Genomic DNA, 25,752 nt, shown 5'->3' on the forward strand with positions numbered 1-25,752 from the left:
ATAATGTACTGTACATTATGTCCCCAAACTTCCGAAATCTCTGTATTCAATAAAGTTTATTCGCAAACTAACTTGGCACTAACTGTAGCATAATATATTTTAGATATTTTCCGCCCAATATAAGAAAATATATTTAACATGTTAGGCAAATGCCAAATTGTAGGTCACTGGAATAATACATTATAATATTATCCTAATCACATAGTTCGCATTAAGTACACGTTCAAATAGTGCATTTTTTTTGAAGTGAAAACTTCTTTAGCGGCGTTGGGTATAAAATATTAAACTCGCGTCAGGACACGTGACCTGATCGAAAAAGCGTAAAGCGCGTCACACACGGTGAAGATACTATAATATTTTATCATAAGATACTGTAATATTGTATATTACAGTATCGTAAGGTATCCGGTATCAGCGTTCTGACCATCATTTTTCTTTTTGTCATTGCGTACTAAGACCCCTGTAGAACCGAAACACTGACACAAAATTTCGGGTCATTTGTAACAGGATGGCGGTTCTACAGGGGTCTTAGTACGCCCCGTGTGGAGTTTCTGGTCTCCCATCGGGCGCGTCCCCAGGTGGCGGATAGGGGCAGGCCCCCCAGATATGGGGGGTACCGGCTGATCAGCCGGCGCGGACCAAAACCAGCTGGCCGGAGGGCTGCTAAATAATACTCCTAGGTGATGGTATGTGCGCAGCATCACCTAGTACTGGGGTTGGGGCCGATGAGGCCGCTGTGGAGCTGAAAGGGCCCAGCCCTAGGTAGCGGCTGGCGGGTTTAACCCGGCAGGCGTACTGCAAACTAGAGGAAAGAGGAGGAGATGATGGAGGTAAGTTTTAAAAATAAACTACCCCAGGAGGGTACCACCAAAAGTGGAGAATCCCTCCCTGAGTCCAACTCAGGCTGCCCCACGTATTCTGGGGGGGGCAAAAACTTACGCAAAGACACTGAGGAGGTGGGTTCCCAGGCCTCTTCGGTGCCAAAAGTTACTGGACCGACCGACGACTCTGGCAAACGGATAAAGGACAATAACGATATTATGCAAAGTGATACGGATATTGGGGAAGGGACGCGCGCTCAAATGGAGCGTATGAGAACTAGGGGGAGGAAAGCTGGACCCAGTGGACTGTCTGCGGCAACGTCTGTAGACAGCCTCATGACGGTCCAGTCATACGAGGAGGACCGACTGTGGGCGAAACGGAAGCGGTCTTCTGGAGCGAGCTGCTCGGGCTCCTCCACAGAGGGACGAACGCGCACGGCCAAGAAGAGTGCCAAGAGGGGCAAGGGACGCTCGTCAACATCGCGCACACCTACGGCTGCAAGGAAGACTCTGGCGGAAATGATTGCCGCAAGGAAAGCTCTTGAGCTTGTAGGCGGCAAGCCCGAGTCTGAGATTGAGCGAGAGACCCAGGTCTCGAGAAGCTCTCTGGTCGCGGACGCAGAAGCCGGCGGCGGGCGAACCGACGTCAACGAATCAACCGCAGCCCTACGGCGCCGCATTGAGGAGAATCTTGCGGTCATAGAGGCTAAATCCTCAAACCTGAAGGGGACGTCGAAACGGACCCTAAAGGATGCGTCGGAGGCGATCCAAGAGGCGGTAGCACTACTTGTGCAGCGCACCGCCTCCGAAGACACACGGCGGCTCCAGGCCGACAACACTCGGCTGCATGGGGAGATTGCAGCCCTCCGCAAGGAGATGGCGGAGATGAAAGCCGCGCTTGGGGGCGCACAACATGCGCAGCAGCAGCAGACGGACTCTGAACTGACCGCGAACATCATGCGGCAGGTCGGAGAAATGGTTAACGCCCGGCTGGAGGTGCTGGAGGAACGCCTACCTCTAGAAAGGCGCGTGAGGCCGCCACTGGCGGCGGATAATAGGACTGGGGGGATGGCGGTTAGCCAAGTGCTAACCGAGGACTTCCCTCAACTCCCGCCTTCAAAGGCTACTAAGAGGGCCAAGGCTGCGAATAAAAACCAGGGTGAAACGCGGGCTGTTGCACAGCCTGTGGGTACCGGTCTGGCCCCAAAGGCCAATCCAGGAAAAGAAGGAAAGAAGGCGGAGCGGCGTCCCGAAAGGGTTGCCCCGTCTACGTCATCCGCTCCCCAGCAGCAACCGCCTAAGCAAGGGTGGACTCTGGTGGAGAGGAAGAAGAAGAGGAAGAAAAGCAAGGCGGAGGCTAAAGCACGAAAAAGGGCTCCTAAACTCCGCTCTCCCTCGTCCTCGGCTGTAGTCATAACCCTGCAGCCGGGTGCGGAGGCGCGCGGGGTCACGTACGCCTCTGTAATGGCTGGGTCCCGGCAAAAGATCAACCTCACGGAGATCGGTGTCAGCGCCCTACGCTTTAAGCGTGCCGCGACTGGGGCCCGAATTTTGGAAATTCCGGGCACTACAAGTGCGAAGGAGGCGGACGCCCTTGCTAGTAGACTTCGTGAGGTGTGGGACGAGGATACCATAAAGGTATCCAGACCGGTAAAGTGCGCGGAGGTGCGGGTCACTGGTCTGGATGATTCGGTGGCTGCCGAGGAAGTTGCAGCTGCGGTCTCCCGGGTGGGTGAGTGCCCCGCGGACCAGGTTAAGTGCAGTGGTCTGCGCGTGGGATTGAGAGGTTCCACCACGGCGTGGGTGAGCTGCCCAGTTGCTGCTGCAAAAAAGGTGGCGCAGGTTGGGCGCATCCTTGTTGGATGGATCTCCGCGGGGGTCTCACTCGGTGCAGTGAAGCCGCAACGCTGCTTCCGGTGCCTGGAGGTGGGACACGTAAGGGCCATGTGCTCGTCGCCCACAGACCGAAGCAACGTCTGTTACCGATGTGGCGAAAATGGGCACAAGGCTGCAGGGTGTACGGCAGCTGCTCATTGTGTTCTTTGCGCCGATGCAAAACTGCCCGCGGGACACCGGCTCGGGGGCCCGGCCTGCAAAGCCCCGAAGCGGAAAAGAGGAAATCGGGGACGCGATGGTCCAGGTACCGCGCCGTGTCCTTGTCCCGCGCCCGTCGAGGCGAATGTGACGGTTAGCGAAATGGAAACGCAGTAATGGCTCTCCTCCATTTCCTCCAAGGCAATATCAACCACTGCGCCGGAGCTCAGGATCTTTTGCTCCAGAGTCTGGCGGAGTGGCGGATAGATGTGGCGGTGGTGGCTGAGCCCTATTTCGTGCCGTCCCGGGACAACTGGGCGGCCGACTTGGATGGACTGGTGACGCTAGTAACGCAGGGCGGCACAGTAATGGAAAGGGTAGTCCGGCGGCAGGGTTGTGTCTCGGCCTCGATCAATGGTAACACAGTGATCGGGGTCTACTTCTCTCCCAACCGTAGCCTGGATGAATTCGAGCGGTTCCTGGCAGATCTTGGGGAACTGATTGACCTCGCTCCTTCGCAGCCCGTGCTTCTAGCCGGAGATTTCAATGCCAAATCAATGGCATGGGGATCATCGGTGAGAAATGCGCGGGGTGCGGTGCTGCAGGACTGGGCGGTCGCAGCTGATCTCTCGGTCGTAAATCGCGGGAGTGAGCTGACATGCGTGCGGCAAAGAGGGGGCTCCATCGTCGACATCACCTTCGCTAGCCCCCCCCTTGCAAGGCGAATTAGCGACTGGAGGGTTGTAACTGATGTGGAAACGCTATCGGACCACAGATACATCCGCTTCAGCGTCTCTGCGCCATCCGCGTTTCGCGGTGAGCCTTCCCTAAATGGTGGACGTCCACGTTGGTCGATTCGTAGTCTCGATAGGGAACTCCTAATTGAGGCTGCCATAGTTCAGGCATGGATCCCTGCACCGCAGATCGCAACAGTAGAGGACGATGCAGCATGGATGGCTGATGCCATGGCGCAGGTGTGTGATGCGGCCATGAGTAGAGTTCGCTCTAATCCGCGCAGAAGACCGATGTATTGGTGGTCCGCCGAAATTGCCCAGCTGCGCGCATCCTGCGTGGCTGCGAGGCGGGCGTACACCAGGCACCGGCGCCGGAGTGCACGGGACGAAGTGGAGGAAGCGCAACTGTATGCCTCCTACAGGGAGTGCGTTACCTCTCTGAAGGAGGCAATCAGCAGCGCCAAGGATAGAGCATGGGAAGAGATGCTCGAGGGTCTGAACCGAGTGCCGTGGGGTCGGCCGTATAAACGGGTGAGGCAGAAGCTCCGCCCGTGGGCTCCGCCCCTGTCTCAGTCTCTCGAGCCCCGTCTGTTAGAACAGGTTGTGGTATCTCTGTTCCCGGACCGGGGAAGATATTCTCCTCCGCCGATGGCGGCGACACCTGCGTCACAGGAGGAGCCCGCAGAAGAAATCCCTGCCGTTACCCATGAGGAGTTGGAGTCGGCAGTTACGCGGCTTAAAGGGAAAAACACTGCTCCTGGACCTGACGGGGCACCTGGCCGAGCGTGGGTGCTAGCGTTGGAAGCCCTCGGGCCCCGGGTGGAGCGGTTGTTTTCGGCTTGCCTTGAGCGGGGCCAATTTCCCCGTAGGTGGAAGACAGGGAATTTGGTCCTGTTAAGAAAGGAGGGGCGCCCGCGCGATTCGCCCTCAGCGTACAGGCCCATTGTATTGCTTGACGAGGTGAGCAAGCTTTTTGAGCGCGTTTTCGCAGCTCGCCTCGTCAACCATTTGGAGGGAGTGGGACCAGACCTCAGCGGGAACCAGTTCGGCTTTCGCCGTGGTCGGTCCACACTCGACGCAATATCTCGCGTGAGAGCCACCGCAGAAGATGCGGCCGCTAGTGGAGAAGTCCTCCTGGCGGTGTCTTTGGACATCGCAAACGCGTTTAACACCCTACCGTGGGGCAGTATCCTGCAAGCTCTCCACTATCATCGCGTGCCGGGCTACATGGTGCGACTGCTGCGGTCATACCTTTCAGATAGGACTGTTGCCTATCCAACCCGCGATGGATGGAGTGAGAGGGAAGTGTCGTGCGGTGTCCCACAGGGGTCGGTCCTCGGGCCTCTTCTGTGGAACATCGGGTACGACTGGGTCCTGCGCGCCACTAACCTCCCAGGTGTTGGCGTAACTTGTTACGCCGACGATACTCTGGTGACTGCGCGTGGGGCCACATACGAGGAGGCAGCTTTATTAGCTACCACGGGAGTTGAGCAGGTGGTGTGCCGCATCCGGCGGTTGGGACTACGGGTGGCGCTGGAGAAATCCGAAGCCATCTTCTTTCCCGGTCGCCGGAGGCTACATAGCGCAGGCGCAGAGATCCGGGTGGATGGGGTAGCAATCAGGGTCACCACCACCATGAGATACCTAGGCATCGTGTTGGATAGCCGATGGAGGTTCACGGAGCACTTCCGTCGCCTCGCCCCCCGTCTTGTAGGGGCGGCCGGAGCACTGGGAAGTTTGCTGCCAAACCTTAGAGGTGCTGGGGGTGGGTGTCGCCGGCTATACACTGGCGTAATCCGCTCCATGGCCCTCTACGGGGCCCCCATCTGGGCAGACACCCTGAGCGCCCGTACCAGACCCCTCTTGCGGAGGCCGCAGCGGGTCATGGCGCTCAGGGTAGTTAGGGCATACCGCACGGTGTCTTTTGAGGCTGCCTGCGTAATGGCCGGAACGCCGCCATGGGATCTGGACGCCGAGATGCTAGCGGACGTGTATCGCCGCGTCTCGGCGTCTAGGTCACATGGGGTGAATCCTTCCTACGAGGAAGTAGAGGAGTGGAGGGCCGAGGCTGTCGAGCGGCGGTTCCGAGAGTGGGAACGCCGGCTCGAGGAGCCCAGCGCGGGTGAGAGGACGGTTGCGGCCATACGTCCAGTCCTCCAAGAGTGGTGCGACAGGCGGCACGGGGCCATAACCTTCCGCCTTACGCAGATACTGTCCGGGCACGGCTGCTTCGGACGGTACCTGTGTAAAGTCGCGAGGAGGGAGCCCAGCATGGTCTGCCACTGGTGTGCCTGCCCGGAGGACACGGCAGATCACACTCTTGCCGTGTGCCCCGCGTGGGCCGAGCCCCGTGCTCGCTTAGTCGCGATAATCGGGCCGGATCTCTCTCTACCCTCCGTTGTTCGTGCAATGGTGGATGGCGACAGATCCTGGCGTGCGGTGATCGCATTCTCGGAGAGCGTGATCTCGCAGAAAGAGGAGGCAGAGCGGGTGCGCGAGAGGGATCCTCACGCGGACCCGATCCGGCGCAGACGTCTTATTGGGCGTCGTCGCCGTGTTGCGGCCGCTTTACACGGTCGCAACGTGCCTCCTTGACGAAGGGCACCGGGCGGTGGAACGGGGAATGTAATCCATCGTCCGGTGCGGTGAGGCGACTTGAGACGTGTTCCGCTCATGCCGCCAACGGGAGGGAAGAGCAGGCACCTTTCCTGTTCTTGGCTTGCGCCTGGCCTGGAGATGGGCTGCCGCCGAGGGGGTCGCGGAAGAATTCTAACAAATACCCGCGGCCCCATCATTAAAGCGGCTCGACGGAACACAGTGGGGTTTTAGTCGGTAAGAATCCGACATAACCCACGGCTCCTTCCCCGGGGGCCGTGGGTATCTTTGGAAGATTTCCCCACTATAAAAAAAAAAAAAAAAAAAAAAAAAAAAAAAAAGGGGTCTTAGTACGCAATGACAAAAAGAAAAATGATGGTCAGAACGCTGATACCGGATACCTTACGATAGGTACTGTAATATAAAATATTACAGTATCTTAAGATAAAATATTATAGTATCTTCACCGTGTGTGACGCGCTTAAGACGGATAGATATCAAACATGCTCAACGTTAATAATCAAGTTTTCACTTCTGCCGGCACTCCCGGAGTGCAACCCGTCCTTTTTTTTATAGAGAAATTCGCTTATCTTTTGATAATCATTTGAGAATATTTTGAAATAATGTGTAATATTTGATGTAATAAACAATCCGATTATTTTAAGAAAAATTTGTTTTAATATCTATTATCCATAGATTACTTAGTTTTTATATAGAAGTTACTCAAATTTACACGTCTTTGTTTAATTTCAGATTTCATTGAACTGCCACGATGTCGCAAAAAGAAAAGCCCGCCATCGACAACTTTAACTCCACGTAAGTGATTTATACAACTTCTGGGTCGGCAGTTTATCTAAAGGAAATCAGTACTACAATCGGTGATAAATAACTTTGTAAAAATGACATAAAATGTGGTTATGTTCTCTACCCAACTTAACATTGGATTACGCGTGATCAACGGAACCAGTTTCGCAAAAATAAATAAATGCTCTACAACGATCCCAAAAATCAGGGATAATAATCTTTAAAAAAAATCATAAGAACACTGACTTTTGAAAGTTTCTGGCGTACAAATTCGTGGTCAAGTGCGCGTTTGTAGAAGTTATATTAAGTATATTCAAACTATTACAAAATACGTCAAAATGCGGGTTCACACAGAGCAAGCAGCCTCGCGAAGCAGCTCGGTCGAGGAAATCGCGTGTAAATCCTACTAATATTATAAATGCGAAAGTTGTTGTATGGATGTTTGTTACTCTTTCACGTAAAAACTACTGAACCGATTACAATGAAATTTAGCACACATATAGAGGGTAACTTGGATTAACACATAGGATAGGTTTTATCCCGGAAATCCCACGAGAACGGGAACCATGCGAGTTTTTCTTTGAAAACGCGGGCGAAGCCGCGGGCGGAAATCTAGTTCCACTATATACTTGGTAGAGAAACGTCCTCACTGACCGAGTTGCTTCGAGCAGAATTTGCCTCGCGAGGCTGCTCGCTTTGTGTGGACCCGCTTGACGTATTTTGGGTATGAATAGTTTAAATATAATAATAAGCTTGTACACAAACGCAAGTTTGGATGTAAGATGTGTAAGATGATGACCCGAAATTTTGGGTAATTTGTAACAGGATGGCGGTTCTACAGGGGTCTTAGTATGCAATGACAAAAAGAAAAATGATGGTCAGAACGCTGATACCGGATACCTTAAGATACTGTAATATTTTATATAAGAGAATCTTAACATAAAATATTATAGTATCTTCACCGTGTGTGATGCGCTTTACACGAGAATTTTATTTAAAATGTACATTAAAAACATTACGATATGCCTTGGCAAAATTTACAATTAATTTTCTTGAGACATACTTAAAACTACATGCTCTATCTTACAATATGAGACATTTTTGCATTGCATATATTTTAATAGCATTCCAACGTAACGTTACAATGTTGATTGAATTTCTGAAATGCTTGCAAATTACTACAATTTCGAAAAATTTTGAGAATAAATTTTTATATTTGCATTCATGGTTGTATATACATTATTATTTATCTTAGTATCGACATTTTACTTTTGTTAATACCGGAAATCGAAACCGTGTCTCCTCAGTTCTTTCACTTTCCACGTCCATGGAGGTGTTTAAGTTTATGGTGATTAAGTATTTGAAATGTCTTTTTCTTTTAAATAATTATTATAATAAATTTGTTTGTCGCAATTAACTATAACTTGTATACTTAGTATATTATTATTAGTCTTTGCTATAACCAATCATTATTAAAAATAGGTAGACCACTTTTTATTATCCATATCTATTCTAATATTATAAAGAGGAAACCTTTGTATTTTTATATTGAATAGGCTCAAATCTACTGGACCGATTTCAAAATTTCTTTTACCATTACTTGAAGGGATTCTTCCGAATTCGTATAGGCGGGCGAAGCCGGGGCGGACCGCTAGTTATTTATATTTTGGTAGTGTATTCAATGAATTTATTTATATTTTATTAACAATTTAATTCTACCAATGAATCGTTATTTTTGTTGCTTTTTGTTTCCATTCGCTAATTAACAACAGTTAATATATTGCACACAAATATGGTTATTAATTTATTATATTTTAATCAAAATAAAACAGTCGGTAGTGGTCAACCTGGAAATATTATTTGTTGAAGTTTATTTATAGCTTCATTTATTTCTATAATAGTAACCAAAATAAATATTTCAAAAATAATTTATGAAATATTATCATTGCAAGCCAAGCCGAAATAGCGGGTGGCTTCTACCTCATTAGGGAAAATTTCGTTAACACAAAATATCGATGTTCAGAAATAGTGCACATGGCACATGGCCGGAAGGAAGTTAGCGCGGAAAGTTTATTTTTTTTAATTATTAATATCTCAAAAAATTGCTCCTTAAATGCTCCATCAGAATCTGTAATTGCTCCACTTCTATAATTATTAGTTTATTTATAATTAATTTTTTAAAAAATCCAAATACTGAAAACTTGATTTCCCTATAGAATGAAAAATATTCACTTTTTATAAAAAATTTTTTTGCAAAAAAATTTCTCCCGATTTGCTCTATCAATTACAAAAAAAAATTATTTAATTTTGATAATTTTTACAATAGTTGACTGAAAAACTATGTTTGCATAGTAAACTATAACTGCGCTGTGACGTCATCAATTATTGTCGTTGCGACGCATAAGGGCCATATTTACATGTATCAGCACTGCAGCGATATCTGTAGACCTTAATGTTTATGTTTTCTTATTTATATAATTTACTAGATTTCCGCCCGCGGCTTCGCCCGCGTTTTCAAAGGAAAACCCGCATAGTTCCCGCAAATGATAGCAACTTGACACCGAAAGATGAAACAAGCGACTGAAACACAAATTAATTAAAAATGACTTGAAATTTTAATAATACGAATAAACGTAATATGCGAGTTTAGGGATGGGTAGGGAAATGTTTATAAACATACCTATAATAAGAATGATTTTAAATACATAATAATATCTGTTTCTTTCAACTTTTGCTAGATGAAACTCAATAATTAATTTATGTAATAAGTAAAATTTTTATGTAAAACCTATTGTCAAAAATAATTCTTTATATAATTATAAAGAATAATTATTTATACTCTAGTGAAAAATTTTCCGGTGATTATATTATAAAAGTAGGGCTCAATTTTTTTCGCGAACCCTACTTCTAAATAATTACCACTCTTCAATAATTAAAAACTCCTTGACTGAATCCCTTCACACCCTGAAATAAAAAGTGCATATTAATTTTTCTTATAGTAAACAGAAATTCAAATTCAATTATTAATACCAATTTAATACTTTGATGATGATTGACAGTAGAAATATGTATTAATTGTTCATTATTATTGAATAAAATAGTACTTACACTTGTTATTCAATTATACACTCAATCACTATCCATACTAATATTATAAATGCGAAAGTAACTCTGTCTGTTACTCAATCACGCCTAAACTACTGAACCAATTATCATGAAATTATGTATGGAGATATTTTGATACCCGAGAAAGAACATAGACTATCTCGAGAAAATGACGCAATCCCGGAAATCCCACGGGAACGGGAACTATGCGGGTTTTTCTTTGACTGCGCGGGCGAAGCCGCGGGCGGAAATCTAGTAAATAATATAAATAATTTGGAAAATCCAAAAGTGCACGCCTCATAGTTTTTTTTTAATAAATATTTATTAATTATTATTTTTGTTTATTTAATAACAATTAAACCACATCGAATCAGACCCTGAAAAATGAAAGGGTTCTATTCCTGAGCATACTCAAGCGTAAGAGAAAAAAAAAGACTCGATTAGTAAAGTATTTCGGTCGCTATCGTGTTAACAAGAAAAAGGATCCGCACATACAGACACACGGACGTCCAAGACAGAACTTTTTTAAACTGTTTTTTAACTAGTTTAAATAACAAAAATGACATCAAAAATATCATGAACGTTAAAAATAGTGTTTTTTCTTAATATGTGTGTGTATGTATTATCTTACAAGTGCAATGTATGATACATAAAGACATTTTAAGTTTGAAAAATCAGATGTTTTGCGCGAAGTGACAGTAGTACCCACCTCAACGCTTCGCTTATGAGGCGTGCAATAAGAAAACATAAACATTAAGGTCTACAGATATCGCTGCAGTGCTGATACATGTAAATATGGCCCTTATGCGTCGCAACGACAATAATTGATGACGTCACAGCGCAGTTATAGTTTACTATGCAAACATTTTCAGTCAACTATTGTAAAAATTATCAAAATTAAATAATTTTTTTTGTAATTGATAGAGCAAATCGGGAGCAATTTTTTTGCAAAAAAATTTTCTATGAAAAGTGAATATTTTTCATTCTATAGGGAAATCAAGTTTTCAGTATTTGGATTTTTTAAAAAATTAATTATAAATAAACTAATAATTATAGAAGTGGAGCAATTACAGATTCTGATGGAGCATTTAAGGAGCAATTTTCTGAAATATTAATAATTAAAAAAAATAAACTTTCCGCGCTAACTTCCTTCCGGTCAGCACATGCTGCAGCACTGTATGAATTTACGCCAATCGGTAATTATCCGATTTGGGATACACGTGTTTTCAAGGGTGGGCGCTCGCGCATAGCAGATGAACGACCGGTCGAAGGCGGAAGTACAAGTGTCGTGGTGCATGACAGTTGCAAAATAATTTGACAACCCTTGTTTGCATACTCTATGCCAAACATCGATAATAGACACCACGATCAATTACACGGTAACGAAACAGACTCTTTATTAAATCTCAATTATAATTGAATTAATAACATTTATTATGTGGTTCTACCGAAAAACTTTTTCCTTATTTTATAGAATGAAAAAAGTAACATGACAAATAAGATAAAACGTTAAAATTATTATTAATATGATTTACTATCTGTTTATCTATACTAGAATATTAGTTAGTATAGATTTTAGTAGGCTATCTTAGTCAAATACACAATAATATTGGCTTTAGAAAAGCCTCTATTGCAACTGCCAATTCAATCCTGCTATAAATACTTAACGATTACTCATACTAGTGAAATTTTATACCTTACAAAAATTAATACAATTTAATATATTTTATAGGCAATACACTTCCATAATTCCAAAGGTATAATATTATCCTCAAGGAAGTCCATGAGATAACTAATTTCCGCATCACGCGACAAGGAAATGATATTATACTTTCCTCTAAAAATTTGAGGAAAATCGTCATACAATCAATTTATTTGTGATAATATTATGGTAGTGATATGTTTACTGCGCAGCCGTGAAAATTGCGAATGATATTTGAAAAAGATAAGATTCGTGCGTATTTTTAGCATACAATTCTACAAAAAATTAAATTCAATATAATAATCGGGCAAGTGCCTAGCACCTGTATCTTTGTATCGAATTAACAGGCACATCATCCATAAGTTGGTTCTTAAACACTGGGACCATTATTTTATAAAACCTTTAATAGGAATGCTGATGAAATGTGTCAATTTAATGTAGTTTTTTTATGATTCTCTTTCCGTAATATCTCGTTTTATCAAGAAACGCAAGCGAAGAATCGGGCATTAAATAGTAATAGTAAGCATAGTAAATAAATCAAAGTTACAATAGAAGAATGAAGATTTTACAAACAAACAGGCAGTAATCTCAGCGGTTTGAAATTGCGTTACTAATTCTTGATAATATCAAACAATGCTATGCAATGTATACGCTGTGTAATTCTATTGTGATAGCGGACTAACTAAATAGTAAATACTAATATGAGTCTTTTATATAGAAACGTGTATATTTCTGCATCACGTGTTAGTGTCATCGAAAAAGCATTGGTCAATAATTAGCTTATCAAAGGCGAATGCTACGTCATTTATATACTACGGCATTTAATACGAACAGCATTGGACTAAATGCATTTGATTATCTCTTCCTACTTTACATACATAAGTATGCGCTACGTTGATTTTTCCTAGGTAGCAACCAAAAGAGATACCTCTGAACTAAAACTGTATACTGCTTAGTATACAGTTTTATGAATGAACTATTCTGTGGTAAAAGGCTGCTTTGTAGCGCTCAAGAATATACGTAAAATATGTCGAAAATTAATGATCCTAATCTTATATTTTACAAGAAAATTGAACAGTAATAAATAAACAAACGAACGCATTTACGAATAAATTAACCAATTAATATGTTGTATATAATTTTACTAACATTTGTTTCCTTCCTGTTCTACAAGTTATTACGAATTTACGAAGCGTTCACACAAATATGCAACCCTAGTTCCATCCTTTTGAAGTTTTGTTTTCGTGACGAGAATACTGTATCCTTCTCCAAGGCTTCCTTTGAGGTAATTTAGGTGTGATAATTTCATAGAAACTTACCGTGAGGCTAATAGTATACTGTTTCGCAGCTAATTAGGCTACACTATCTACTAGGTGATATAATTGTGTTTTTGGTATAACTATATTATTCATACTGATTTTAACAACCAAAAAATGCAAGCTCTCTTTAGTGGACTGATTTCCAAATACGAAATTTCACGAGCACCATTTTTCATAAATCACATATTTTTTAATTCATTTTTATCCCGTAACAAGCAGAGCCAGGATAAACAGTTAAGTATACTCCATCGGCTTGTACGAGATAAATAAATATAATGTATCATTGATAACACAATGACCTTGTATTGTTATAACCTACGGTAATCTGACCTTCATATTTCAACCTTCGCTCATCCATGGGATTCGATGCAATCACCCGTAAAATGTTTTTTCAATCAACAAATATTCCAATTCACGGTTCAACAAACAAATTGCCAATTTGTATTGTCCATTATTTTAGGTATGCAGTTTGTAACAATTGTAAAAGCACGCTGTTGTAATGCTATGAGATGTTTATTGATACTGGGTCTGATTGCGCTCAATTTGTCAATATTTTATGACAATAACGCAATCTTATTGCCTACACGTTTATAACATATAATATCTTTAACTAAACCCAGTCCTAAGTTAGTCTCCAAATGAGGTTTAAATATAGGCGAGTCTCCACCGAGCGAGCCGCTTCGCGCAGTAATTGCTTCGCGACTCTGCTCGCTCTATGGATACCCGCCTTTTGAATATTTCAATTGCAATAGCAATCAGTGTCAGCATCCAAGAGTCAGGGAGCTTTAAAAAATATATCCCCGTGCTTTGAGAAACACGTAGAAATCTCTGTCGTATTGAATCTTCTCACTCAGCGGATATTTAAAACGTTAGAATAAAATGAACTTGTTTTAATTGCTATAAACTATTCCTACAAACGCCACGATTTCGAGAAGTAGCTGTATTTAATAAAAGTTTCGTCATTACTTTGTCTAGATTTGGTGCAACTTCTGCGAAAATTCTATAGAACAATTTCTGCTATATTAAGCAGTTTTAGGAGTGAAAATCAGTGTTAAAATATGAGAGAATTTGTAACGATTGTCACGTTCCGTAATGTTTACAAGCAAAAGCGTGGGCGGCTTTGATATAAATACATTTTTGGTACACGAAAAAATTATTATTATTTCAGAGCGGAATTAACGAGTAATCCCGGCTTCCAATCGTCACTCAGTATTGCTTCTAAGGATGTAATCAACGAGAAAGCCTACAATCCCTTCGAACATAGACAAGTGGAACATCCTACAACGTAAGTAGTAAAACATAAGGAGTATATTATAGTATCAGTTACTTATAAATGGCTTATTGATACATCAATATGACCTGTTACTGATACTTACAATAACCAGGTCACTTGCCACTTATTCACAGGATCACAAAGGTGTATAGAATTGCTAATTACCTACATCCTTTGTACTGAAATCAAAGGGAGATTATGATTTTAACCTATATCCTTGCATGTTAGATTTCTGAATTGTTCACGACAAAATGTTATTTGGAGCGTATGCTTATAATTAGTATCACGTTACTATTACTCCCATTTTTTTAATATTATTTTTTGGTATGAGAGCTCTTGCTTTTCACTGAAAATTCTTCGCAACATTGCACTAGGAGTAATTAACATATTATAAATAATTAATGTCTTCTTATATCCGAATCCACACTAGAGAGAAGCCTCGCAAAGTAATTGCCGCGTGAAGCAGCTCGATCTGTATATGGATCGCCTTATTAACAACACCACAATTTATTATGACTGTACGGGAATCCTCAATATCCTGAAAGGTTAATGTTTGCCTACTCCCTAAAATCTCAATCTACAGGACTGTAGGTGCAATCGCTCACATACTAAAAGCATGCATCGGTACGGGAGTGCTGGCCATGCCAGCTGCCTTCAAAAACGCTGGATTAGTCGCCGGTGTCATAGGAACGCTGTTCGCTGGTTTTGTATGCACTCATACAGTTCAGATGGTGGTAAGTAAAGCATATTTTTTATAGTATCATTAGGTATCACCTATTTATATAAAGAGACTTCTAATAATTGTGAAAATTGTGAAAATTAAAATATAACTAGACTAGTTTGTCACTTTAAGAATAAGAAAATTATATAATAGTTTTCACTTTTACTATTATAATATTTGATCTTGTACTTAAAACTGTATCTATTAAAAATCGCATCAAAATCGTTGCGTAGTTTTAAAAGACACGATACGACGGGCAGAGGGACATATGAACAAATAGCGGTAGATAGCTTTGTATTATCCTATTTATGTACTTAGTATATAATATGTAGTGATAATTTCAAATTTTCAGGTAAGAATATCACAACAAGTGTGCGTAGAAGCTAAAAAGCCTTCAATGAGTTTTGCGGAGACTTGTGGAGCTTCATTTGAATATGGACCAAAAAGATTGCGGCCTTGGGGCAATTTTGTGACGTAATTTTATTGTTTTATACTAATAATAGTGTAGGCGAGAAAGGATTTTTGTTTAATTTGTATATTAATACTGATTTGGAAAAATTATAAGAATATAATTAATATAAATGGAACAAGTAGATAGATTTATATCTAATTATAATTTATTTTTGTTATATACTGCATATATATGTACCAGGTAGTACAATATTATTTAAATTTAATTTATATTTTGTTTACTCTCCTAATATCAATTTCCTTTAAATCGTCATACCAAGAATTTCTAACGCCTTCCCTTTTTTAATAGCAAAAATGTGTACAGAAAACATTGACTTTATTTTTGGTTGATCGAGCATCTAAAACCTTTTAATAGGTACGATACTATGTTAAGCTTTCAAAAGTAAAACTTTCTTTAACCTTAAACTAATTATCCAATAATCTTTAAACAAATGGCTTTTTTGGGAAAAGTCTAAAGAATAACCAGTTTTAGCAGTTCTCGCGAAATCGTTACTTGTTTGGAAAAGCTTTATCAAAATCTATTATCAAAACAAGAAATTTATAACAAGGAGCGTACCTAACAAACAAGTTGCTTTTATAAAATACTAGAGGTCCGCCCCGGCTTCGCCCGTGGTACATATTTCGCAATAAAAGGTAGCCTATGTCCTTTCTCGGGTATCAAAATATCTCCATACCAAATTTCATGCAAATTGGTCCAGTAGTTTAGGCGTGATTGAGTAACAGACAGACAGACAGAGTTACTTTCGCATTTATAATATTAGTATGGATTAGTATGGATTATGTCAAACCTGCGTCTGTTCTTTAATTTTATTTACTTGTGGGATCGAACAGCAGTAGTATTTTCTAGGTACATATTTTAGAAATAATTAAAGACTTTAACATATTTTAAACACGATTTAATCAGCAGTGCTAATAGAAAAATGGACGTAAACAAGAGGCAGATTGAAGATTTCATTTAGGATAAATTACTTTTAAAGCACGTGCTTATAGAAAGAATAACAAAAAGAGCCAGATAAATGATTTCACATTTAGAATAAATTACTTTTAAAAGCACACTAAAATTTAAACAACAATGCCGGATTTGTATCAAAAGTTTCGTAGAACACAAGGAGGCTTCAGAATTTTGATGATCTAACTTTTCTCGTTTTCAGAACGTTGATAGATTACTCTATGGCCGTGACGTACCTCAGCGTTTTGTGTGTCTACGTTGTTTTCATCGGATCTTCCTGTAAAGAGGTAAATGAACGTTACTGTTGACTTTATGAAGATAATTAAAAAGTAATTAAGAACTGTTGTACATTTTATACGAACTGTTTCTGTAAATGGATAATAATATTAATGGGACTATTTCAATGCTGGCCATAATAAATTGTAATTTTTTTAACAAATTAAGTATATTTTGAGAAATTGAAAAAATAATAATTATTTTTATCTTCGATGATTTTTTATACTTACACTTTTTAGTCATTAAAAATTAGATGCAGCTGTGAATAGTTATTACATTTTATTATAATCTGTGAATTAAAAAAAATTGCCGCATTTAAATCCCACAACATCGATAAGCTTCGTTATTTCTTCTTACAGGTATTGGACTACTACTATCCAGGATATATCCTTTCAATCCAGACATACTGTGTTCTCACCCTGGTTCCCTTGGCACTGCTCTGTCAAATACGAAATTTGAAGTATTTAGTGCCGTTTTCTGCGTTGGCTAATGCGTTGTTAGTTGTGGTATTCGGAATCACATTGTATTATGTGTTCGTTGACTTACCACCGCTTTCTGAGCGTGAAATGGTTGCTAATGTGAATCAGTGGCCCTTGTTTATGAGGTAATTATTAGTTATTAATTAGGGTCGATTAAAATAATAATTGGTATATAGGTACTTAGCCAAAGTATACAATCAAAGAAGATTAATAAAATCTATGCTTGACTTGATTCACTTTCATGTACACATTGCTTTAAACTTTTTTATTTTCACCACTACAAATTTAAGTACCTATAATAGAAAGCCTTCCGAAGAATAAATGCCATATTCACAATCTTGGAGTTAAGACATGCTTACTTTTCAGTACCGTAATATTCGCAATGGAAGGCATCGGAGTCGTAATGCCAGTAGAGAACGAAATGAAGAACCCACAGCGGTTCCTTGGCTGTCCAGGGGTGTGGAACGTCTCCATGGGGATCGTCATCACTCTCTTTGGGATTGTGGGTTTCTTTGGATACCTGCAATTCGGAGATTTGGCTAAGGGCAGCGTGACTCTGAACCTGCCTGAAGGTGACATGTAAGTGATCGAGCAATTTGGCTTTATAATTATTTTATGAAGTTAAAAACTACTGAAACTTATTTATTTATAATCCGAAGGAGAGTTATTAGCCAATAAGAGTGAGTGGATTTTCTAACTAAATTCATGCGGGAAACAGCTAAGGAAATATAATACGATTTCGATTAGGGGAACTGTTATGCCGAACTCAACTCTCCAACAACAATATTATGAGAATATTTATGATTAGTATTCTGTGTAATAAACCTCTTGAAACAGGTCATTATGTTACATTCAGCTATATTATGTTTTATGTGTTGCTAGGGGTATTTTCTGTATAATTTGAGATGGGTATTTAACAACTATAATTTATATTTATAAATCGATAAATTAAGTATTCCTACGAAAACTTTATACGATCTTGTGTACAATAATATTTGCTTCAACTTTTTAAGTAGGTGTTTCAAATTAAGAGAAAACCTTTTAAGATTTTAATAAAATAATAAATTATTAAATGCCTAAAAGCTAGAATCATAATTTTTATCCTTGTATATTATTTCGAGAATAATTATAATTTTAAATAAAAGTATGTTAGGAGTTCTATGATATTTTAATAGAGTATAAGCTTTTATTTATTTGGTATATAATATGTAAAATTAAAACAATTTTAGTTTCGTAACGGTTGTAATGGAAAAAATAATAAGGAAAAAGATAATGTTAAATTCGTCCTTCTAGAAGTATATTGTGTCGCTTCATATTCCTGCTTTATTATAATTTTGTTTTTTACAGGATCGCACAAGCCACTAAAATCATCATGGCAGTCGTAATATTCTTCTCATATGCGCTACAATTCTACGTACCCATGGAGTTTATTGGCAGATTACTTCAGAGGAGACAGTCGAACAGCTATGAAAATGTAATCCAAGTTGGTATCAGGACTACTATTGTTATTGGCACGGGTAAGTTTTCAAATCTTTTATTGATCATCCTTAGATATCCACTAAATCTTCTTACATCTAAATTTGAAAATACCGATATTATTATTATGCATGATTTTAATAATACCTAAGGAAATTGTAATATTTTTGTAAAATTTCATAAAATTTGAACGGTTATAATGATATTCATTCCATCGTAAGCAAATCTGCTTGAGTAAAAAATACAAGAAGTGCACCCTTTCTTCATTAGGACTGTAAAATACCGTAAAAAATGTTACATTTTGCCCTCCGTTTTGATTCTGGAACTTACACGTTTTCTTCCCAAATTTAATATGTTGTGTGTACAATTTATTTCTTAATGCCGTCTTATCGTCATCCCTCGATTTATGACATCAGAAACATTTGCACGCCAAAAATAATGTAACCTCAATATCAAAATTTCAGTTACCATCGCCGCAGCGTTCCCCAACCTCGAATTGGTGATCAGTTTCGTCGGCGCCATTTTCTTTTCCACTTTTGGTCTCTTGATCCCGGCCACCATCGATATAGTTTACCACTGGGAAAAGGGCTTTGGAATATTCAACTATCGCCTATACAAGAACATTATTATCTGTTTGATATCTATCATTGCTTTGATATCCGGAGCTTATGTGTCCATACTTGGTATGATTGAAGATTTCTCTCATAGCGAAATTGAAGTGGATGACCATAATAGTACAGATAGTACATTGATATATTAAATTTCTAAAGTACAAATGTAAATGTTGATACTAGGTATTCTTAGATGTGATAACGACTTTAATAGCTCGAATTGTAAAGTAGAGATATTTCATTTCATCATTATAGAATTAATTATTTAAAAAGTGGAACGAATAAATAATATTTTTAAGAGTAACCTAGAGAACAATGACTAGACTTTTTTTAAATAATTATTAGCACAATTTTATAAAAACAGTAGCTTTACAGTTATATAAACTACCTGTACCTACCCGCGTCTTTCAATTATTTGGAGATGATAGTCTGTCTATGATATTTTTGCTTTTAAGTATTTACCGACAATGTTTTACAAAAGTTATGAAACACGTACCTATACATAATATAAACCAGTGACTTGTATAAGAATAACTGACATTTTTATAAATTATATTTTAATATATCTTAACTACTTAAGTATATTATTTAAATGACGACAAGAAAATAATATAGAGTATAATATAATTAAAATTTTTAGGTGAATTATAGTTGTATACGAGTTATTAAATATATAAGTTTTACTTTTATAAGTGTTAATTTTGTATTCTTGCCGCATGTAAGTAACCAACAGATATTATACGTATATTCAATTCTACTATGACGTAAGCATGAAAATTGTTAGGTACTTCTGTGTATGGAACATGTAAGAGAAACCGCGGCTAAAACTATAGTATTATAATATACTAAACTACATTTGGACAAATTATAAAAGACAGAGGTCATTATAGTGTCTATATTATTTTTATTAATTCATTATTATTTAATTTGACAAAGAATATAATTGAGAAAAAGATACTTTTTATTTCTACTAAACCATTAAAATTTACTTATCTATGAAGCTAAAGACCAATTTATTTATATAGATTCTAGGAAAATCTTTTGTTTAATTAATTTCGCCATTTATATTCTCTTTCAGCTTATATAAATTCATCAAGATAATTAGATTATAGACTGAAACAAAGATAAATTAATATAATAATGAAAACCGCTTAAATTTTATATTTTAAATACAGTTTTTGTATGTTGTTATGATAAATCGTACAAAGTAGAAGTAATTACAATTTAGTTAGTTGTGTAATTATGTACTTAAGATGTTTATTATGTTAGAATGATTGTAAATATAACAAATTAAATAAATTACTGAAACAAAGTGAAACAAATTTTATTTCTTCCATTTTCAGATTTTAATCCCTACTAATATTATAAATGTGAAAGTAACTCTGTCTGTCTGTTTGTCTGCAACCGATTTTGATGAAATTTGGCACAGACAATCTTTAGACTCTGAGAAAGCACATAGGCTACCTTTCATTAAAACAGCACGCAAGCGAAGCCGCGGGCGGAAGCTAGTTTAAAATGCTATGCAATAGCTTAATATTATTAGAATAATATTACTATAACAATATTCATCCTCAATGTACTTCATTCAAGTGTCCACATGCGTTAATAAGATCTAATTACATTTCCTTTCCGTAACTAATAACATACCGCGGTATCTCCCATCTCAAAGCCACCTTTCTAATACATGCCGGTAGTTATTATAAGTGAAAACTCTGTTACAGAATTATATTAGATTATGCAATACATTTTAATGTGGACTGCGTTTCACTTTTGAGGTTTTTGGCGATGTCGCGTTTTGTATGCATTTGATGTTATAATAATTGATGTACTCATCTGGAGGTATTATGTGATGCATCTTGGATACAGATAATATTATGTACCTACATAAAAAGTAGACGAATAGTACGGTTATTTACTATTGGTCTAAGATCCGAATAGAAGTCAAAATGCAACGGCGTGATAATAGAATGAGACCAATTTTATAATAAATTTAGTGTATTAAAAAATGTTTTAAAAATGGGTTGACTGGGAAAATCCTGGACAGGACATTTAATGAATTTAAAAAAAAAACATTTTTTTTAATTAATTGCAGTATCAACATAATAAAAAATATATAATAGACTTAAAGTATGAAACCTACAGAATGTGCAGGCATAGTCGTTTTCTAATATTTACCGGGACAAACGGCTAGGTTGGCAGGTATAAACAGGTATGTCGGTACCAGTTACTTTCACTTGATAGGATGATGGAAAAAAAATTATGTCAGCGCTGTTTTATAAAAAAATTGTTTTATTATCTCGAAACTGCAATTAATAAAAAATGAAATTTTTTTTTTTTAATAATTTATAAAAAATATCCTGTCCAGGATTTTCCCAGTCAACCCATTTTTAATACACTAAATTTATTATAAAATTGGTATCATTCTATTATCACGCCGTTGCATTTCGACTTCTATTCGATCTTAGACCATATAATGTATACTGTATAGTAATTATTATCCTGAATCCAAACTACTACCTAAGGGCCGATTTTTCAATGTTTGGATAAAACTTATCCGTCCAATAAAGTATTACACGATAATATTAAAATGTAACGTAAACTGTCAAATAGTACGGGCAATTAGAATACGTTTTCAAAATAGTAGTTTTATATATTATTCGATTGAAAAATCGGCCCTTAATAAACTATTAATAAATTAAATAAATAATTGATTCAGAAAATTAAATTTTGTGAAAATAGTGTGTTCTATTGATAAATGTGATTTATTCACTGTGTAGTGACTCTATATTTCGTACCTACACTTTATACCAAATGTTTGCATGGGCTCATAATCTTTATATATAAAAATGAATCGCAAAATGTGTTGGTAAGCGCATAACTCGAGAACGGCTGAACCGATTTCGATAATTATTTTTTTATTATATTCCTTGAAGTACGAGGATGGTTTTTATGTAGAGAAAACGTAAATATGTACCACGGGCGAAGCCGGGGCGGACCGCTAGTCTTATATATAAAAATGAATCGCAAAATGTGTTGGTAAGCGCATAACTCGAGAACGGCTGAACCGATTTCGATTATTCTTTTTTTATTATATTCCTTGAAGTACGAGGATGGTTCTTATGTAGAGAAAACGTAAACATGTACCACGGGCGAAGCCGGGGCGGACCGCTAGTATTTTAATAACAATCATATTATTATAAAAACAAATCCTGTTAATTTCAAGGAAACATCTAATCGCCGTAATGAAATGAATTATCTATACTAATATTATAAAGAGGAAAGGTTTGTATGTATGTATGTATGGTTTTCACGCATAAACTATTGGACCGATTTTGATAAAATTTGGCACAGATAATCTTTAGACCCTGAGAAAGAACATAGGCTACCTTTTATTGCGAAATAATATGTACCACGGGTGAAGCCGGGGCGGACCGCTAGTCTATACTAATATTATAAAGCTGAAGAGTTTGTTTGTTTGTTAGAACGCGCTAATCACAGGAACTACTGGTCTGATTTGAAAAATTATTTCGGTGTTAGATAGCTCATTTATCGAGGAAGGTTATAGGCTATATATCATCACGCTAAGACCAACAGGAGCGAAGCAAGTCGGGTGAAACCGCGGGGAACAGCTAGTTTAGAATATAGTTTTTACAACGCATTAGTACAATACAAAGATAGTGTTATTTATTCTCAGTATTTTCCTGGAAATACATGAGCCTGTAACTTGTACTTTAAAAAGCAAATGTTTTCTTCCAGGAATGGACCGTGACTTATTATTTTCCATCAGCTTACATAGTCTGTTTATTCTTTTAAAACTAAAGTAGTAATATGAAAATGTAAAACGCCCTTGTTATTTTTAATTTTCCTTTGAAGTATAAATACATTAAATGAATGTTAAGGATTAAAATTAATTGAGAGTTGATAAAAACATTACATCCAACCCAAATTTTTATTAATTCATTCAAGACTATTAAGACCTCTTTTTTTACCTTGCCTTTCATGGAAAATTAATAAGGTTGGTTTTAGATGGTTACATCCTCATAATGCAGTTTATTCTATATATAAAACTCAAAGGTGACTGATATAGTGATCTATCAACGCACAGCCCAAACCACTGGACGTATCGGGCTGAAATTTGGTATACAGGTAGATGTTAGGACGTAGGCATCCGCTGAGAAAGGATTTCCCGAAATGCACTTGCACGTACAAAGTCGTGGGCGGAAGCTAGTTCAATATAAACGTAAAGATCATAAAAAATCTGCAAGTGAAAGACATTTAGATAACCTTACCTTAATATTTGGTGTTCACTTTCTTGGCATGAAGTTTTTCAGGTGTAAGCTACTGAGCGTAAAACATACGTAGTAAATATTTAGTTCTTATAAGTTGAGATAAGTTGTATGGCAAAAAAGAAGCCTCGGATTAGACAGATTCGATCGATCGAAAGTTTTGTCTATGAAGAAAATCAATTAATCTTATCTCATAATATAAACTGTCCCATATATCACAAATACAAGGGAATACGGGATTTCATTTTTGAACCTCAGTCACAATGTAACGAAATTAAACAAAAATAAATGAATCCAAAAAAGATACGAAATTAACGTATAAAATATCACCTTATAAATATCTTCAGAAATTGTATAATATAGAAATAAAAAATAAATATTAAAACATTCAAAATTAATCTCTCTACAAAAATACACATCTTTAAATATCTCCAGCAATTAATCAAATTAATGTTAAGGAGATTGCAATTAACACTTTATTATTATGTTTCATTACCATATTTTCAAGATAACACCATCTTATATAAAAAAATAAAATTATATGAAAGAGGATTTTTCGTATATTTTAACGTGTTTGAATTTAGGTCATTTGCATTGATGATACAGTGATGCAAATTAATTATCACTGTAATAATATTATGCGTTAAGGTTCCGTAGTTTTAAATAGCAAATAATATGATTTTGATTTATAATAATAGTTTCATGTAGGTATGTTTTTTTTAAATCACATTAGTATTTACAGTCATATTTTTCCAATTTGCAACTATACTGGAATCATATTTGAATTAAGAAAAATCTTTACTATCTACTTAGTAAAATCATTGTTTAATGAGATGTAAAGACATCGCAAACACTTAAACTTTATTATTTTTTCATCTGAGTGTTCAATTCTTATATTACATTTTTTATTGCATAATATTATGTAAGTATATCATGCAATAAAAAATGCATTTCTGTGCAATAACTATGCTTTGTTTCAAGTTACCCTCTATACGTGTGCCAAATTTCAAGAAAATAGGTTCATCAGTATTTGCGTGATGGAGTAACAAACAAACAAACGAACATTTATCTTACACTACGCTACCCCAAAATCAAAACTTTCTTCCATTAAATAATTTACTCATCTCAAGACCTTATGTAAGTTGATTGACTCCTCACGTAACGGCATACAATGATAATAAAAACTGTAAACACTCCGCTGGACCGCTATAAAGTTTCATTAACGAAGCCTTTTATGTTCTAGAACAAACTGAAAAAAGTATATAGACTCGTGACCTGTAGAAAGAGGATATAACATTGATTTAGGGCTTAGAACAAAGATTTAGGGTATTCTGTCCTTGTTTTGCTTTGTGATTAATAAATACAAGATTCAAAACATAGTATTTATTCATATAAGATATCGACATTTTTCTTTGTTTTCCTTGAATAATTGATGTTGCTTTTTAAAGAAAAAACAAACTTTATATCCCACAGTAACTCTTTCTTTTAAGCAATGTGTTAAACTCTCTTAATTAATATAATATTATTAGTCGCAATAGCAACCTTTCGTCTAAGTTTTTATCCAGTATAAACCAATTTCCTGTATTTTTCATAAAGATGTGTAAGGAAACTCAAACACCTCTGCTGAAAATCAAGCTGATTGAAATAATCAAATAAATAAACAAAAGAAAATGGCACAACGAATTCCTACCCAACCTCAAACAATCAATTAGAGAAAGTCATTATCGATGTGAAATGGATCACTCTGTTTAATTCGTCTTATTACATAACATGAAGAAGATTACGTATTATGTCTGCACATAAATAAATATTATTAGCTATATCCTCTTATAAAACCAATAAAAGTGTCGTATTTTTGTCACTATCATAAATAAGTGTTGGACGCAAGTGCTGCATTGACTAAACAGTGAAAGGCAAAGTGACGTTTGAGATGAATTATTGTATGATTTCTAATTTAAAGTTACGAAACTATCAGACCGCTTTGTGGAGGGCGTGACTGGCCAGCTAGTTCGCTGGAAAATTGAATGGAGACAAAAAGTTAATACGTTTGACTGACCCACTGTCTGTGTTATGTCGCATGGAGGTAATGAGGCTTC

At 38.0% G+C, this 25,752-nt stretch overlaps 2 protein-coding genes across 2 annotated transcripts in view; both read left to right on the forward strand.

Annotated features, from left to right (window-relative positions):
* LOC149482505 (proton-coupled amino acid transporter-like protein acs) overlaps positions 1–20,592 on the forward strand; it is a 31,185-nt gene extending 10,593 nt beyond the window's left edge. Inside the window, exons 2-10 of the mRNA XM_089704339.1 lie at positions 6,938–7,000; positions 14,283–14,399; positions 14,971–15,121; positions 15,461–15,582; positions 16,731–16,815; positions 17,164–17,408; positions 17,650–17,862; positions 18,631–18,800; positions 19,224–20,592. Coding sequence (XP_089560465.1) covers positions 6,957–7,000; positions 14,283–14,399; positions 14,971–15,121; positions 15,461–15,582; positions 16,731–16,815; positions 17,164–17,408; positions 17,650–17,862; positions 18,631–18,800; positions 19,224–19,519 — 1,443 coding nt within the window. The 5' untranslated portion in view covers positions 6,938–6,956 and the 3' untranslated portion in view covers positions 19,520–20,592. The remainder of the gene's footprint in view (positions 1–6,937; positions 7,001–14,282; positions 14,400–14,970; positions 15,122–15,460; positions 15,583–16,730; positions 16,816–17,163; positions 17,409–17,649; positions 17,863–18,630; positions 18,801–19,223) is intronic.
* LOC149482506 (uncharacterized) lies at positions 825–3,032 on the forward strand. The gene has a single exon (XM_089704119.1). It carries the CDS (start codon positions 825–827, stop codon positions 3,030–3,032), a length of 2,208 nt encoding a protein of 735 aa, XP_089560245.1.
* Positions 20,593–25,752: the final 5,160 nt, after the last annotated feature.

This window comes from Colias philodice, chromosome 15, assembly GCF_061535455.1.
Source record: "Colias philodice isolate Cphi_HAF_F1 chromosome 15, ilColPhil1 Martin Lab GWU primary, whole genome shotgun sequence".
NCBI classification, from domain to species: domain Eukaryota; kingdom Metazoa; phylum Arthropoda; class Insecta; order Lepidoptera; family Pieridae; genus Colias; species Colias philodice.

Excerpts from the sequence above, each read along its gene's own strand:
- LOC149482506 (XM_089704119.1), top strand. The coding sequence starts at position 825 with ATGGAGGTAAGTTTTAAAAATAAACTACCCCAGGAGGGTACCACCAAA.